This window comes from Nicotiana attenuata, chromosome 3, assembly GCF_001879085.1.
Source record: "Nicotiana attenuata strain UT chromosome 3, NIATTr2, whole genome shotgun sequence".
NCBI classification, from domain to species: domain Eukaryota; kingdom Viridiplantae; phylum Streptophyta; class Magnoliopsida; order Solanales; family Solanaceae; genus Nicotiana; species Nicotiana attenuata.
In genome coordinates, this window is record NC_031991.1 from 2,865,039 (window position 1) to 2,883,156 (window position 18,118).

The window sequence follows — 18,118 nt, forward strand, 5'->3', positions numbered from 1 at the left end:
TCCTAGATATTTTCCAAAGGTAGTGCCCTCACGCATATTGAAGGAAGTTAAGATAAAATCCTTATCACACTGCCTACAGTTTTTGGGAAAAAAAAATTTTGATTTCTCGAAATTGATTTTTTGACCTGAGGTATTGTTAAAGTCATTAAGGATATCAATAATGGTATGGTAACTCTTCGTAGATACTGTAGCAGTAAGAATCATATCATCTGCAAAAAATAAATGTGAGATGGCTGGGCCGTTTCGAGCGATTTGAATTGGTTTCCAGAGTTGATAGTCAACGGCAATGTCAATTTTCGAGTGAGTAATTCCATACATAATATAAATAAATAAGGGGAGAGAGGAACACCTTGTTTTATTACTCTGGAGGGGCTAAAAAAAGGCGTAGGAGTACCATTTATTAAAATAAAAATGGAGGACGTGGTAACATAGGACATAATAAGTTGTATGAGTTTTGGCGGAAAGTTGAAGTAGTGAAGTGCTTGACGAATAAAAGACCATTCTAGTCTGTCAAATGCTTTTTCAAGATCAAGTTTAAGGAGCATGTAGCCCGTCCGACCAGTTTTCCGTCTAAAGTGAGAGATAATTTCTTGGACTATAATCGCATTGTCCGCTGCTCGACGATTTTGTTGAAAACTAGATTGTGTGGGGCTTGTAATATTAAGTAGTAAAGGCTTAATACGTTGAAGTATAATATTAGTAATAATTTTATAAATAGTGGAGCATAACCCGATAGGTCGATATTGAGTGATAGTGGAGGCATGGCGTACCTTGGGAATAAGACAAAGGTATGTTTTATTAATGTCGGCAGGAATTGTAAATTCAGTAAAAACATTTTTGCAAAAAGCAGTAACTTTGGGACTTATATCATTCCAAAAATGCTGGTAGAAGTAGGGGTGTAAGCCATCGGGACCCGGGGCTTTGAATGGTTTGAAAGATTTCATCGCAGAGATGATTTCTTTGTCAGTTAAAGGTTGAACTAGTTCAGAATATTGATTTGGTGTAAGACAAGTATGATAGTTACTAGAAAGACTCAAGGAGGAAAGTGTCAGGTCAGTAGTGAAAAGACCTTCATAATACCGAAAAATAGAAGAGCAAACTTGTTGTGCATCGAAACACCAGTTTCCAGTACTATCTTTTAGGGCAGATATGTGATTTCGCCTACAACATTGGAGTGTAGACAGGTGGAAAAATTTTATATTAGCATCACCGTCTTGTAACCAATGGATGCGGGATTTAAGTTTCCAGAATTCTTCTTCTTGTCGTAGAATAGTATTATAATCTTGTAAGAGAGTTGTTTCGAGGTTTTGTAGGAATCTACTAGTAGGGTAGTTTGGAAAGGATTGAATGCCGTCCAAACGGGCTAACAAGTGTTTTTTCCTATAAAAAAATATTACCAAAGGTGGTCCTATTCCATTCCCTCACATCTTTTGTGAATGAGTCTATAGTTTCTAATAAACTTTTCGGGCAATGCCAGCTATTGCGGAGAATATGGATAAAATCAGGGTGAGAGGTCCAGATAGTTTCAAAACGAAAGGGTTTATTTGTTGGGGGTATGGGGAGTGGAAAGTGAGAAGTAGAGGGTTATGGTCGGAATGTGTTCTAGGCAAGTGTCGGACAGAAGCTTCAGGGAATAGAGTTATCCAATCATAATTAGCAAGTATTCTGTCAAGCCTTTCTAATATATTGCTACCATAGTGACGCTTATTTGTCCAGGTGTATTTGCTACCAGTATATGCAAGGTCTACTAATTGACAATAATTTAAATAGTCAGCAAACCGACTTGAACGAGGGTTACTAATTGGGCGGCCACCAAATTTTTCTGTAGAGCACAAGATTTCGTTGAAATCTCCCCTAACGAGCCAAGGACCTTTATAAGTATCAGCTAAATACATTAGGTTACGCCACAATAATCGACATGTGTGATAGTGTGGACTAGCATAAATTGCGGGAAAAAGCCACTTTTGAGGGTTGGGAAATACCTGTATCATGACATGTACCTCCTGCTCAGTCATAGCAAGATTTTCAACAGCTAGTACATTATCATGCCAGAGGAGTACAATACCACCCGCTTGACCCGTAGCTGGAACTTTATAAAAGTTAGTGAAATGGAAATCATCACATAACACAGTATGGTCATGCATATGAGTTTCAAACAATACAACTAAGGTCGGGCCATGGTAGTCTAGTAATAAGCGAAAGTTACGACGAAAATCAGTGTTATTTGCTCCACGACAATTCCAAAGCATAAAGTTCATTTCTGGTTGAGTTGGGGCGGTATCTGATGTTAGGCTAGAAACCCGTGTTTTAGCCGTAGTATTACATGCCAATGACTGCATTTTTTACGTGCGTTTGAGTTCAAATGATAGTGAATTGCACTTAGTACGTGTTTTATGCCTTGAAGGAAGTGATCCTGAGCTGAAAAGTTACTTTGGAGCTAAATTGATCAATTTGGAGCTTTGAAGTCTGAGTAAAAGCCCAATACATTAAGCCGGGATCGTTTTCGGGGGTCGTGTACCAAGTTTGGATGTTAAAAGAGGACGAAATAAGTTTACTCTGAGAAAAATTGCACTATTGCACCGCAAGGCGCGGCGCAGCAGTGTAAAATGGTGCCTGACTTGAAAATATGAAGCTGCAGCTAAAATGCACTACCGCGCCGCATGGTGCGACGCAGCCTGCGGCGCGGCTGTTCAATTTTTACAGAGCTAAGTCCTAGTTCGCGTAGGAATGGTTTTTTTTCATCTGGGCCCGACCCTACTTGGTATAAATACATGTAAAAATGCTATTTTGAGAGGTTGGACAGATTGGAAACATAGATTCGACCTAAGGAGGCAAGAACACATTGGGAGCAAGGCGGAGAATTCTTCTACGAGTTTTTCCTTCCTCTTCCTATTTTTCATTGTTGGTTATGATTTTGAGTATTGTGTTTTCACATACTATTATGAATAGCTAATTCATTTTTTAAGGTTTTGATGGAACCTTTTAGGGATGAATTAGTTGTTATATTAATATAGCTTTGAGTTAGTTGTTAATCTCTATTTGTTCAACTACGTTTTGATTTTGGTTAATTGAAAGGATCCTCAATTAGCCGTTCCTATTTATTATGTATCTGCTTGAGAGAGAGTGCATATTTAGGTAGTTGTTTGAACAACATCACTCCCGGAGTATAGGCGATAGTCATAACCGAGGGTTTAGAGGTTGGATTAGAGATAATGATACCTCGAGTGCGATCTAAGTGAACTGTAATGTGAATCTAGCTAGAGTAGCTTGAGAGAGTGCGTCTAGTAAATTATCATAATTTCTTGAGAGAGATTTATGATAGCTGGAGAGTTCATGATTGATAGAGGCAACTAAGTCAAAGCTATAAGAAACATACAACTAATGAAATCAACAATTGGGGAAATCATAACTCTAGACCACCTTAATTTAGTCTCCAAACCTTTGTCTCGTTAGTTGATAATTTTACCATTTTATAGTATTTGTAGGTTAATTAGTTAGATATAAAAATCTTAATATTATAATTTAGAAATTGTTCAAACTTGTTTTCTTTGCGATATTGAACAATTACAGCGAAACCTTAGTTCTCTGTGGGATTCGACTCCGGACTTTTAGACCGGATTATATTTGCAGCGACCGCTTATCCTTTTTAGGACTAGAGTTGGGCGTGATCAAATTTTGGCGCCGTTGCCGGGGAACTAACGTGTAGTTGTAGCTGTATATATTGCTAGGGTTCAAGTTTGAACTTTTATTTTGTTTTGTTTTTTCTTGGTATTTTTTTTATAACTGTTGATTTGAGAAACATGACATCTTGGAATTATGAGAATTTAGGTGTAGATAATTATACTATTGATCTCCATACATATTGTAAAGGAAATCACCCGTGGCAAAATTTTCAAAACATTCCTGAGAGCGAGTTATGTGCACCAACTCAATCTTACTTGTGAAATGTGTGTGATGTGTGTAGTGGTAAAAATGGTCACATTCATGGTTGTGCTTATATTTCTTATTTTCCCCCAACCCCTTACTATGATGGTTCTACCTTTTCTTGTGAAGTTAATAGGAACAAAGAACCTGGGAATGCGGACCTGAAGGAGATCAAGGATATGCTAAAGTGTCTTCTGGAACAAAACAATGAGAAACAATTGCACATAGAAAGGCAAGAGGCAACTATTCGCAAGTTGGAGGCTCAATTGAGTCAAGTGGTTGGAGCTTTTAATGCTCAACAGGCCAATATTGAGGATAGCATCCAAGAAGAGCATGAATTTGAGGTGTTAATTGGGGAGGTCAGAGTAGAACATCAACAACCTAGCCAACTACAATTTGAGGATATCAATGTTGAAGAAGTGAGACTAGAGCCAACCAAGGACTTTAAGGATATAAATTTTGTTGACTCTAGTATCATTGATGTTGAGGATGTTGAAAGTCCTGAAGTTCATGTGTTTGAGCGCATTGGTCCACACTCCAAGCATTTTTCCATATTATGTTTGGATGATGATATGGAAATAGAGTCATCTGAATCAATCGAAGAGTCAAGGAATGAGGAACAAGGTGCATATATTCTGGAATTCTTCTTGCCAGAAAGTCAGGATTATATACCTCATACAAAGGCCAAGGAGTGCAGAATACTACATTATTTCCTTGGGCCAGTTAGATTCGTTCCACCGCCCCATGACCATAATCATAAGCTTGAATCAAAACTTGGGGTTCAATTCATAAGCTCGAGGTCGAGGCAAAAAAAAAGTGATTCGCGTCGTGCCGTGACGTTAAATCAAGCGCTTGTTGGGAGGCAACCCGGCTTTATTGCTTTCTTTTATTTATTTTTTATTTTTTTTTTAATTGTATTATTCTTGTAGTGTCGATTTTTGATTTTCTAGGAGCATGGAAAGCAAAGCGATTGGAAGGATGCAACAGCAAACCAAATGGTTGGAACTAAGTGTGAGGTACCCGCACGAAGGACCAAGCTTGGGAGAAGTCTGAGTACCCCATGAACTGCTAGTGCTTCGGCCTTTGGCCTACCAGGGAGTTTCTTTTACCCTCTTGTATGTATGGGTGTGCATTGGGGACAATGCACAATTTTAAGTGTGGGGTGAGGAGATTGTGTGGGTGACTTTTCATGCTACTTTAGTTGTGTTTGTTTAATTAAATATTTTTTTTTAAAAGATTGAACTTTTCCCGACGATGGATCTATTAGATAATTTTCTTGGGATTTAAGTCTAAAAAAAAAGATTTTTTTTGTTAGGTAGTGTAGCAATTCCCCCTTGGTTTTTTTTTAATCCACGGTTCTTTTCCAAGGGTTTTATTTAAACCGGGTGTAGTTAGTTTTTTTTTAAGGAATAAGAGCCATTGTGTTGTGTTTTGAATTGAAGCAATATCTCTTGACTTTGTTATGCCTTGAGAATAGTGAGTACTTTGGTTGTGACGCTTAGGCTCAGTTTTTTTACTCTTGTATAAGTACCTTAAATTGTATGCTTTTAAATTTGCTTAACTGCTTTGACTAGAGTGTCTTGATGTAACCAATCCTGAGTGAGTCATGTGTCATGTGCGTGTGAGGTTTGTTGTTATTCTGTGCATTGCATTTGATGCCTAGAACTTGCCCCGTGTGTTTGCAAAGCGAAATAGTAGTTTTGTTCAGTCTAGGAAGTGATATAGGCATTTCTTTGTTGAGCCAGATAAGTATATTTTACCCGCCTAATTGTTATGTATCGTAGTTAACCCATTTGAGCCTCTAATCCTATTTCTTTGGCAACCACATTACAGTCTTACCCGATTGTTTGAATGGACTATCTATTTGAACCTTTTAACCTCTCATAAGCACTTGAAATGTGATGATTTATGTAAAAGTTAAAGTGGGGTGGTTGGTTTGGCTTTTGAGTGGAACTAATGAAATCAGGAGAAAGGTGCACTATTTTGAACAAGTAAGAGCCACTTGAATTGATAAAAAATATAGTTGTATTGCTGTGGAAAAAAAAAGTATTTCTTTGATAAGTGGTGGCTCTTGATGTAAGTGTGCTTAAAGAAGAATAGGGTAATATATATTGATGCGAAGGTGGAGTTTTGGTTTGACATAAGTATGGGATTTAAATGTTAAAGTGTATGTATTAAAGTGCTTAGGGAGGTGTAGTCACTCTTATATCTAAATGTATCATACCTGTCCCGCAGCCTACATTACAACCAAATAAAGTCCTACTTGATCCTAGACTAAATGAGCTCGATTAGTAGAGTAGTACACTACGGGCAAGCCTATGGTGCATCTTTTGTGGCATATGAATGTTATTTCTGAGAGTGAGTGAATTCTTTCTATCTTGTGTTCCTAAATGTTCTTAAATTTTATAGTGTGGGACTACTCTCATTGGTTGTGTGAGGGCACTTGATTCATGAAGGAAAGGTAATGTCATTGACCTCTATGTTAGAGTAAGTGGGCGAGTGATAATGCGTGGTGCTTGTGAGTCAAATGTTGAGGTTAAGATGTACGCTTTTGTGCTTAATCTATTTTAAATATTCTTGGCATAATGAATTAGGAGAGTTGTTTAAAAAGGTCATGTCTATAAAAAATGTAGTTTGATTGCTCGAGGACGAGCAATGGTTTCAGTGTGGGGTGTTGATGTTAGGCTAGAAACCCGTGTTTTAGCCGTAGTATTACATGACAATGACTGCATTTTTTACGTGCGTTTGAGTTCAAATGATAGTGAATTGCACTTAGTACGTGTTTTATGCCTTGCAGGAAGTGATCCTGAGCTCAAAAGTTAATTTGGAGCTAAATTGATCAATTTGGAGCTTTGAAGTCTGAGTAAAAGCCCAATACATTAAGCCGGGATCGTGTTCGGGGGTCGTGTACCAAGTCTGGATGTTAAAAGAGGACGAAATAAGTTTACTCTGAGAAAATTGCACTGCTACGCCGCATGGGGCGCCGCAAGGCGCGGCGCAGCAGTGTAAAATGGTGCCTAACTTGAAAATATGAAGCTACAGCTAAAATGCACTACCGCGCCGCATGGTGCGGCGCAGCATGCGGCGCGGCTGTTCAATTTTTACAGAGCTAAGTCCTAGTTCGCGTAGGAATGGTTTTTTTTCATCTGGGCCCGACCCTACTTGGTATAAATACATGTAAAAATGCTATTTTGAAAGGTTATACAGATTGGAGACATAGATTCGACCTAAGGAGGCAAGAACACATTAGGAGCAAGGCGGAGAATTCTTCTACGAGTTTTTCCTTCCTCTTCCTATTTTTCATTGTTGGTTATGATTTTGAGTATTGTGTTTTCACATACTATTATGAATAGCTAATTCGTTTTCTAGGGTTTTGATGGAACCTTTTGGGGATGAATTAGTGTTATATTAATATAGTTTTGAGTTAGTTGTTAATCTCTATTTGTTCAACTACGTTTTGATTTTGGTTAATTGAAAGGATCCTCAATTAGCCGTTCCTATTTATTATGTATCTGCTTGAGAGAGAGTGCATATTTATGTAGTTGTTTGAACAACATCACTCCCGGAGTATAGGCGAGAGTCATAACCGAGGGTTTAGAGGTTGGATTAGAGATAACGATACCTCATGTGCGATCTAAGTGAACTGTAATGTGAATCCAGCTAGCGTAGCTTGAGAGAGTGCGTCTAGTACATTATCATAATTGCTTGAGAGAGATTTATGATAGCTGGAGAGTTCATGATTGATAGAGGCAACTAAGTCAAAGCTATAAGAAACATACAACTAATGAAATCAACAATTGGGGAAATCATAACTCTAGACCTCCTTAATTTAGTCTCTAAACCTTTGTCTCGTTAGTTGATAATTTTACCGTTCTATAGTATTTGTTGGTTGATTAGTTAGATATAAAAATCTTAATATTATAATTTAGAAATTGTTCAAACTTGTTTTCTTTGCGATATTGAACAATTACAGCGAAACTTTAGTTCTCTGTGGGATTCGACTCCGGACTTTTAGACCGGATTATATTTACAGCGACCGCTTATCCTTTTTAGGACTAGAGTTGGGCGTGACCAGTATCCTCTGAAGATTCAGGGGGAGTTTGGGATAGTGCAACCGGAGGGAGAGCTAGTGGCATGTTCTGCGGGTAAGTTGTCGCTTGCAAGAGAGTGGGGATAAGAACTATCGAGTATTTCCCTATGGCTGGATTGAGAGTGGTGAGGGAACATTTGGTCATGTTTGTGGGACATTTGAGACGAATTTTTTTTGCATATGGTTCTTTTAGAACAAAGCTTTGAAGAGTGTTTAGTGTCGCTTGGGAGGTTCTAAAAAGTACCCCTCTGTCCCAATTTTTTGGCACATTTTATTTTTCAAAATTCAAACTATATAAACTTTGACTAATATTTTAAAATATACTTTACACAAAGACATCATAATATATCTGTAAGAGAACAAGCAAGCTATTGCAGAATACATTAACTATCTTACTTGGTTAGAGTTGGAGAAATGAATAGACTGCTTTCCAATTCCATAGAGAGGAGAAGACAAGAGCGAGCATTTCATGAGAGATGACTCACGTAGAGTGCAGTGCTTTGCACCTACAGCCATTAACATGTACAAGAAACGATGGGAAAGCTATTGTTTTCTTTTGAATAACAATTTGCATACATACAGAAAGAAGATTAGAACTCATAACCACACCATAAACGAAAGTAAATGTAAACTTTTACCAATATTTTAAAATGTATTTTCATCACATTGATATGAGAAGAAATGCAACTTACAATACTCTTCATATAATTTTTTAATAACATTTTAATTTTAAAATATTGAGTTGCAAAAAATGCCACAACAGACGGAGGGAGGAGTAAATTTTAGTGGAGTTATCCAAAACGTTAGAGTTGCAATAATGTATTTTGATCAAAAACGAAAAGGAGTTGCAATAACATATACGGCAGACTGTTTAGGGACGGAGGAATTCTGTCCAATTATCTGACTGGAATTTATTCCAGAATGAATTGTACATCGGAATAAATACAAATAATCACTCTAGGATGCATTAACATTCACCAACAATAACACATAAAAAATTGTATTTATCTAATAATACAACAAATCACCTTTATCCAAGGGAAAAATTACGTCGTACCTGGCACTTTGGTAAGTTTAACCAGTGTATCAGATACATGAACGTCGTTTTGTAAAATAGTCTGTTTACAATTGCCTCTTTGGCCTCAAACATCACACAATGCAGCAAATGAACTTCTTGGTTGTGTAACTGAGCAAACAGAAAGGAAAATAACCCACAGTTTGGTGGGACAAACAATAAACAGAGAATATAAATAACTTTGATTCCTTTTGGAAGGAGCTTCAACTTTATGCATCATCGCATCCGATGATATTGAGTTCTTGAGACACGACAGTGCCGACCATTTACAGAGTATTTGAGCATTATATCAACATCTCGAGGATTTTTCTTGTTAGGAGCCACAGTAATGCTTCCAACTACAGCTTCCCCTTGGCAAATGGTTATCACATCTTCCAGGTAGAGAACCGTTTGCTTCCAATGTGTGCCCCGAGATTTTGGCCCTATATCATAAGTTTTCATAGTTAGTAAAAAGGAATACACACATGGACAACCCCCCCCCCCCTTTTTTTGGAAGGGGGAGGGGGGTTAACTCGGGTTTTCTGAGATGTGATGCTCTTAATATTCTATGGTGCCTCAGGTCTTTGCATGAACTCTTCGGAATATTACATACTTTTCAATAGTCATTTGAATCCTACATACTACAAAAATATGAGCTATCAATAGTCATTTGAATCCTACATACTACAAAAATCATGAGCTGATACAAGAGACTGTAATCCTCAGGAGCCACGTTTGTAGCATAAACTTTTCACTCCCCTCATACTCTCCCTCAAAACGCCAAGAAAATGTAAAAAAGAAATTATTAAGTGACTAATCTAAGCACCAGACCCTCTGGAAAAGGAAATTTGATAAAGCAGAAATGACTAATATATGGAAAAACTGCAAGGAGATTACTGCAAAGACTAATGTTATAGCTAAAAGCAACAAAAGCAAATGCAAGGACAAAAGTACGAACCTGTTGAGAACCCCATCAACTTGTGGCACTTCGTGAAAGAGACATCAAAGTATGCTACAAGGGCATGGATGTAATCATCACGTTCTGCAATGAGCTTAAAGGGGGCAGTGAAGGAAGCATCTCCAGAAGTCATCTTAGAAATGTCCATTGTCTGAAGGGAAGGATCCGTTGTCAGTAAAGGGAAAAGGCAAGATTATACATTATACAGCTATTTCAATAAATCCCATGGCAACTAAACTTGACCTGACTACCTTGAGTAACTGGCAGTTTGTAACAATCTGATTCTGATCTACTGTGTCAACAAGAGGCTCCATCATAGCTTGCTTCCGGATGCAGCTCATATCAAAACCATACACCTCATTCCAAACTGCAGTAGCATAAGAAGGACCAAATTAACGCAAGCAAAAAATGGAATATAAGATGACAGTTGAGCCCCACTAGTGGGAAAAAACTGATGCCGCTAGAAAAAATACATTCGAAGTGCATACTAAATAGAAAATTCTATGGCAAATCATAATTCATCAAGTACAAAATGGGAAAGAGGAATAAGCTTACATTCAATCTTATCAGCCTTGTAGTCAGCATCTTCAATAGCTGTCAAATAGAGAGAAGCTTTATCCGGCAGAACAAGACCATCCTTTACCTGTAAGGGGAAAGAATGTAACTATAAATCATCAATCAAACTAGAAAGCCTCCAAGACACATGAACACATCCAGGAGCAAGGCCAGACATTTGACATAATTTTGCCGAGCTAATCTAACCAACCTGCAATATCTCCCGAAAGCAACAATATGAAAGAGCTGGTTCAAGGGGAAAAGCGTAACTTTTGTAGTGAAATCATCCATTCACCTCAAGTCCTCAATCAAGAGCAAGCCGGACACTAACTATAAGTACTCATTCTAATTGCCTAAAGAAGCCATATTTTCAAAGTCATCTTCCCAACAGTTGACTAAAATGATAAATCATTAGCACATTCACAGTTCAACTTTCTTTTAGTGTTCAATATAGTTTAGTAGGAAATAAATCACCAAAGAAGCACTCTAATAATGTCCAAGCACAAGCGCAAGACAATCACATCTTTTCTCCTTTGCTATTGTTGTCTTTTTTCCTTTTCCAGATTATTCCATCTAAGGTGTTAGGGAGGAGGATCAGCAAGAAGGTTTGATCACTGCAAGTGAATGTGACGATAGCTGAAATATGTTTCACATGTGAGAACAAAATGTCGGGGCAAAATCTAGATTAGCATTCAATGGTAGAATGTAATCACGCCTTTCTTTTGAACCCGTCACCAAGCTTCAACAATAAGCATGGAATAATTAAATATAGAAGAGGTTGCGAATGTCACAATATCATAGCTTGGAAAAGGACAGGGGCCCTCTTCCTCGTTCCACACATATTTCAGTACTACCGACACTTTCTCCTGCTCAGACCTTTTACTTTGTGCCATCATTTCCATCTCCCCTCTAAAATCTCTCAAACCCACAACATATAGTTGATCTATCAAGTATAATTCAGGACACAGCAGCACGTGTACTGCAAAGCCTTTATTTCATTGTTGCACAAAACAGCAAAAACACCACAAAGTAGGAAAATCCATCAAAAAGTTGAGAAAAAACTTTCACGGAATTCTCATCAATATCCAAAATCATTCACGCAATTCAGACAATAGATAGTCAAATTAGCTTCTTAATTGGATAAACAAGTTTAAAAGATAAATTTGAAATATTGCATCTTTGGGGATGAGCACCCCGTAGTTTGTACTGGCTAGCGTCATTCACTGGAATTATTGATGAATGGACAGTTGGAAAACACACGCAGCTTCTTTTCAGTTGATAGTTCAACCTGCAATCTTTTTAACTACATTAAGGGGTTAACTCATTAGAACACTAGGCCAACAGTTTTGGGTCTACTTCATGGTTTCTTCAAATTACTAAATATATTTTTTTATAGATAAGTATCTGTTGTGCTACATACAATTTCTCTTCATCAATAAAAGTACTCAACCTAATATCTATTGGTTCATGCTTTCTCTTCATCCATAGAATTACTCAAAACCTAATCTGTGTACTTTCATGCACAGGCAGTCACATCACTAGCATGGAAAACCTATCCTGAAGAGCTGACATCATCATTAATCCAAATGACAAGTTGCACATCATCACAAGCAGAGTAACTTACCAGCCACTTGTCACGAGCATACAAAACTGTATCTAACATGTTCTCGTACAGCAGAAAGTATCCCATCCACTCAGAGATTATAATATCCACTTGTGGAACGGGTAAGTCAATTTCCTCTACCTTTCCCTTGATAACTGTTATAACTGAGATAGAAAGAGAACAGACTCAGTAAAGTAGCATCAGAATTAAATACACCAGAATACATGTCACAAAGTAAATGAGAGTGGTAACATCCGTCTCACCATCGGAAAATCCATTGAGTTTTACAATTTCTTGTGCCATGTCAGCCATACTGGAGCATTCAATCTGAAAATTAAATTGTAAAGGATTAGCCATGCCCATACCGCATTAGACTAGTTCATGTTGGCTTCTTCTAGCAGTTTTACATATTTAGTTTGACGATATTTGCAAAGACAACTGCCTGTTTCACTTAGCTTTCCAATCAATTCGTATTCCAAAATCTATTGCAATATCTTCACAAGAACCACAATGTAAAGCATCGTAATAAGTGTGTTGGTTTTTTAAGAGTAGAAACTGGTAAGGGAAGCAGTGAAGTTTGTCTAACTGCTAATGTTCAGAAAGATCCAGTAACTGATGAGATGGTTCTTGAAGGCGAAGCGCTGGTATTGGCAGATATGGGTATATGTGCTATTGATGAATTCGACAGGTTAGATGAGTCTGATAGAACAGCTATTCATGAAGTAATGGAGCAGCAGACTGTTAGTATTGAAAAGGCTGAGATCACTACATCTCTGAATGCAAGGACTGCAGTGCTTGCTGCTGCTAATCCTGCCTGAGGAAGATATGATATGAGAACGACGTCAGCTGAAAATATTAATCTTCCTCCAGCTCTTCAATCAAGGTTTGATCTTTTATGGCTAATCTTAGATCGAGCAACTATGGATGCCGATCTTCAAATGGCTGACACATTAATTATGTGTTTGAGCAGCTGACATTTTGCTTACCCGGGATCACCCATCAAACATATATGTAAATCTCCTCTGATCTTCATACCATCCTTGAACTTCCGATAAGAAGAAGAAGAAGAGCTTTCCTGATATCCTCATGCCCAAAAATTTCAGAAAGGAACTGAGAACACTGATGGTTCTGATCCAAAACAAAAGATGCCCCTGGAGATCAAGCGATTCGATGAAGTGTACATCAAAGCATCTCCAAAAGGTCGGCCATTTACAATTCGGGAAGTCAAGGCTTCATATATTGGTCAGCTTGTCGGGATATCTGGTATTGTGACATGCTGTTCAGACGTCAATCCACTGATGCAGGTGGCTGTATATACATGTAAAGAATGTGGATATGATATCTATCAGGAAGTAACTGCTAGAGTATTCGTGCCTTTGTTTGACTGTCCATCCTATTGATGCAAGGTAAATAAAGCAACAGGGAACCTCATCCTTCAACTTAGGGCATCAAAGTTTCTGAAGTTTCAAGAGGCCAAAATTCAAGAGTTGGCTGAACATGTTCCCAAAGGTCACATTACCAGAAAAATGACTGCATTTCAGAGGAGAACTTACAAGGAAGGTATCTCCTCGTGATGTTGTGGAATGTTAGGCATTTTACGGGGAATATGACCTTTGGAAACATATTCAGCCAACTCTCAAATTCTGGCCTCTTGAAATTTCAGAAACTTTGATGTCGTAAGTTGAAATATGAAGTTCTTAGCTACATCTATTCCAATATACTTCTCTTAGCAATTCCTCTGGTTTCTGATTTTTAAAAACCAACATAGTGCACAGTGGGACAGCCACCACAAGATAGCCACCACGGAACAATCACGAAAGAACAAGAAATTACACAATATAGAAATGCAAGTATTAAATGAGAACACGAAACAAGTGGAATGCATACCGCATAAACATGTTTGGCACCAACTTTTGCGCAAAAGAGTGACAGGATTCCTGTCCCAGCTCCCACATCAAGGACAACTTTGTCCTTGAAAAGAAAGGAATTTTTATAGATTACATTTTGGTAAGTCTTAGTTCTTACTACATCCTTCAACATCTCCTGTTAACAAGGCAAAATTACAATAGAACCATGTAAAAATCATCGTTAAGCAAAATTTTGTCAACAAAAGATGCAAACTTGCACGAAAATGCAAAGAGAGATGGATACTTACTTCATGAATACCTGCAAAACCATCAATTAAACAAAGGAGGAAAAATTAGCCTCTAAAAGTAATAATCAGACCAAGCAAATCTGCATAAATGTGTCAGCTGGTAATAAAAGTTGAGGGTCAAGTGGATATTATAGGTTACTGAAAATTTGAGACATAAAGAAAGATACTTTAATCCACAAAGAATATTGAAAAACCTATGAATAAGTTTTTGCAAAAGCTGAAACAAATGCCACCTAAGTTTTCCTTAGCTCTTTTCTCCTCCAATGTTTGTTGTTTTTTTTTTTAGGTGAACTTCCAATGAAGAAAAATGAGATTCTCAATACTTGTAGAAACTCAAATTGAATACTACATTTACCTAAAACAAAGTAAATAACAAACTACAATGAATTAAACAGTACTGACCAAAATGAGAATACGAGTCAAAATAATAGTCGGCGCTGGTCTTATCGCCGTCGACAATTGAATCATCATCGGCGGCGGCGGCGGCGGCGGCACCCATGGAAGTATCTTCGTCGATTTCAACGTTTGAACTTTCCGTAATAGTTTCATCGCCTTGCTCTACTACCTGCTCGTCGTCCTGCTCGTACTGAAATTTGATCTTTGATGGTTTTAAATCGTGAGCACTTGTGCTTGCTGAATTTTGATTCTCATTGTTGCTTCGACAATCCATTGTTTGATTCGATGAGATTTTGGAGTTGTGTGAATCTTGGGTTTGTAGGGTTTAGGGTTTTACAATAAATGGGTGGCTGCAAATTAGGGTTTATGAGGGAGGAAATATCCGTGTGGACCCACTGTTTCCTGCTGGACCCACTACTCACTTTTTAGTTTGGCAATGATCGAAATTTGGTGCAAAATTTGGTGTTTTTTTGCTCCAATGGAACATCAAATCTTGCACCATTATAGAGCATGAATAGTGTTGCACACACTAAATTTGGTTTATTATTATTATTATTTTTTTTAACTTTTAATTTATCATATATTGTGTATATAATTAATTTTTATATTAAGATATTTATAATTTTAATTTTATATCCTATTTTTTTGATATAATAATTTTTGTAGATCGGAAGAGCACANTAAGATATCTAATGTTGCTAAAATTGAAAAGTGAAAACTAAAATTTAAAAAAGAAAATTAACAATACATAAAACAAAAATACATTATAATTAAAGTACATTAAAGGCGGATACATTAAAATAAAAATTACATCAAAAAACATAAGTTTAGTAATCCCCTATGTCATTTCCAGGTGCACCAAAATTACCAAAATACTGAGAGAACGGGGTAGAAGATTGTTATGGTTGTGGTTGTTGAAATTGTTGACTTCTTTATCCATTATTCGTTTTTGTTCTTGTCGCAAAAATTCACGAAGATTTGGATCGTCAATGGAATTCAAGTGATTTCTTTTATCAATGATTCCATTGATGAAAGGTTTTCGTTCTTTTGTCCAATAAATTTGACTATGATGTAATATTTATTTAATTATCTTTTATCAATGATTTCACTTTTAGTTGATTTATCCATTAAAATAATTTTGTAATAAATGATTATATAAGTGGTGGATGTGAATTATATATAATGAATATGGAAAAAAGAAAAAAGATAGTATTTGTTCGAAGGAAATAAAAAATGAAAAGTAAATAGAAGATAATAACATAATATTGAAGAGAGAGAAGAAATATTATTTTTTGGTGTAAAAAATGGTGTAATTGTTGGAGTAAATTTGGTGGTACACCATTTTGGTGTGAAATTTGGTGTTAGGGTTGGAGATGGTCTAATGGCCTTTTTGGCCAAGCTTCTAAGTGGGCGTTTGGATATAAGAATTGTAAGATTCCAAAAAATTATGGAATTTTAAAATTTGGATTTGTGTTTGAACATGAATAAACTTTTAAGTAGTTTTTGAAGTCTTGTGAGTGATTTAAGTGAAAAATTTGAAAAACAGCTTTTTGAAAGTTTTCAAATTTCCAAAATGTATCTTCAAGTGAAAATTGGAAATTTTATGAACAAACGCTGATTTCGAAAAAAAGTAAAAATAATTTTGAAAAAAAGGAAAAAAAAAATTATGTCCAAACGGGCTCTAAAATCAACTTATTTTGAGAAATCCTTTTCTCAAAAGTGCTTTTCAAAAAAAATACTTTTAGTGAGAAGCAGTTTATGTTTGGCTATTTAAGTTGAAATGCACTTTTGAGTAGCGATTATTGTTTGGACAAGCTTTTAAAAAGTGATTCTAAGTGTATTTTCTCAAAAGTGCTTTTGGAGATAAGCTATTTTTTTTGCTTCTCAAAAACTGCTTAGGCTTCTCCTCAGCACTTTTTTCCTTTCAAAAGCTTGCCAAACACCTTAATTTTAGGGGAAAAAAAGTTACTTTTGAGCAAAAAAAAAAAATTTGTCTCAAAAGAAGCTTGGTCAAATAGGCTATCAGCCCGGCTGAAACTATTATTCGATATCCATTAAAGTATATAAAATTTATATATTTTGTATATGATATATATATATATATATAAATTAAAAAAGATCGATTATTACTTTGAGAGTGGCTATATAGTGTAATTTTCGGCTATTATTTGAATGCGGTTATATAGTGTCATCTTCCCTTTTATTTTCATGGACACTATTATTTTTTATTTTTCTATTTTTTTGATGAGTTGAATGCACATGAATTATTTTTTTTTTTTAACCAAGTATTAGATTGACCAAATTAATTGAAAATTGAAAAAGGGAGAATAATATATCCAACATTAATTTTGACTCTTGTTATCTTGAAATTTGTCATTAAGATGGAACTTTTCGATGCTATCAAAGAACTCATGCTAATGTTATAATTTATCGCAAGCTATTATAGAAATAAAACAAATCTATCAAAAGCATTTGGTGCTTGTCTGATTAATCACACTGATAACTTTAATAATTCACATAACTTTTATGATTTGGTAAAGAAAAGTAAAACTTATCACTTACTATGGTTAACTGATATATAATGCTACCTACATTTATTCTTTAATCATAATAAGTTGGCATATATACTACGCTGTTTTACTGGATTAAGGAATGCTTCTGCGTTATCTGATTACATGGTAATTTTTAAAATTGTGATCATTGCTCACCGAGTATATTTAACTTTTAATTATTTAAATTTTGTACCAAACCCTAAAAATTTAATTTTAGAACATGAAAGAGAGAAATAGAAGCCCTGGACAAATGATCTTGGCAATAATGAAACTGTGGAACAATTCTTGAGCTGTTACCAACCAGGGTTGTGGTGGAGTAATAAGTACTCCTACATTCTTAGAGATTTCAAGTTCGAGCCCTGGGTATGGACCTTTGTTAGAGAGCGTTTTACCCATCCCCACCCTAATGTGGGATTTTCCAGCGCAAATCAAGATTTAGTCGGGCCCCAATGCAAGTATCGGACATAGTTGGAAACCCAAAAAAAATTCTTGAGTCGTTACTTTGCATTGGCGAATAAGGCACTCAACTTCCAGAGAAGACAATTCACCTACTAAGACTAAATGAGAAAGCAGAGAATACAAAACTGCAATACATATAGATCACTACTTGAATTTTTCTTGTAACCTTCTTTTCGTTACTGTGTGTGTTCTTTTGTTTTTCCTTAATCCCAAGTTTTGTTTGTACAAAGAAATAATTAGATAATGACAAATGAAATACCAGAAATTTACTCCATTGTTGGCTTCTGTTTTTTTTCTTTCTTTCTTATAACCTTTCCCTCCACAATTTTATCTGATAGAACTCTCTAACTCCTTTTGGCGGCAATTGAACTC

The 18,118-nt window shown here is 36.3% G+C and overlaps 2 protein-coding genes across 2 annotated transcripts; both read right to left on the reverse strand.

Annotated features, from left to right (window-relative positions):
* On the reverse strand, positions 1,452-2,339 carry LOC109224131. Its single transcript, XM_019388719.1, has one exon. The coding sequence runs from the start codon at positions 2,337-2,339 to the stop codon at positions 1,452-1,454; it is 888 nt and encodes a 295-aa protein (XP_019244264.1).
* Positions 8,954-15,103, reverse strand: LOC109223200 (probable protein arginine N-methyltransferase 1.2). Its single transcript, XM_019387412.1, has 9 exons — positions 14,742-15,103; positions 14,340-14,350; positions 14,072-14,227; positions 12,448-12,511; positions 12,206-12,348; positions 10,582-10,669; positions 10,278-10,393; positions 10,027-10,177; positions 8,954-9,511 (listed from the first exon to the last, which is right to left on the reverse strand). Exons 1-9 carry the CDS (start codon positions 15,007-15,009, stop codon positions 9,306-9,308), a joined length of 1,203 nt encoding a protein of 400 aa, XP_019242957.1. The 5' UTR covers positions 15,010-15,103; the 3' UTR covers positions 8,954-9,305.

Bases quoted from the DNA above. Each gene is read 5' to 3' on its own strand.
- LOC109224131 (XM_019388719.1), bottom strand. From the start codon at position 2,339: ATGCAGTCATTGGCATGTAATACTACGGCTAAAACACGGGTTTCTAGC.
- LOC109223200 (XM_019387412.1), bottom strand. From the start codon at position 15,009: ATGGATTGTCGAAGCAACAATGAGAATCAAAATTCAGCAAGCACAAGT. The intron at 12,512-14,071 runs GTATGCATTCCA...TTTAATTTTCAG, and splicing joins GTGCCAAACATGTTTATGCG to ATTGAATGCTCCAGTATGGC. The intron at 10,670-12,205 runs GTAAGTTACTCT...TTCCCCTTACAG, and splicing joins ATGCTCGTGACAAGTGGCTG to GTAAAGGATGGTCTTGTTCT.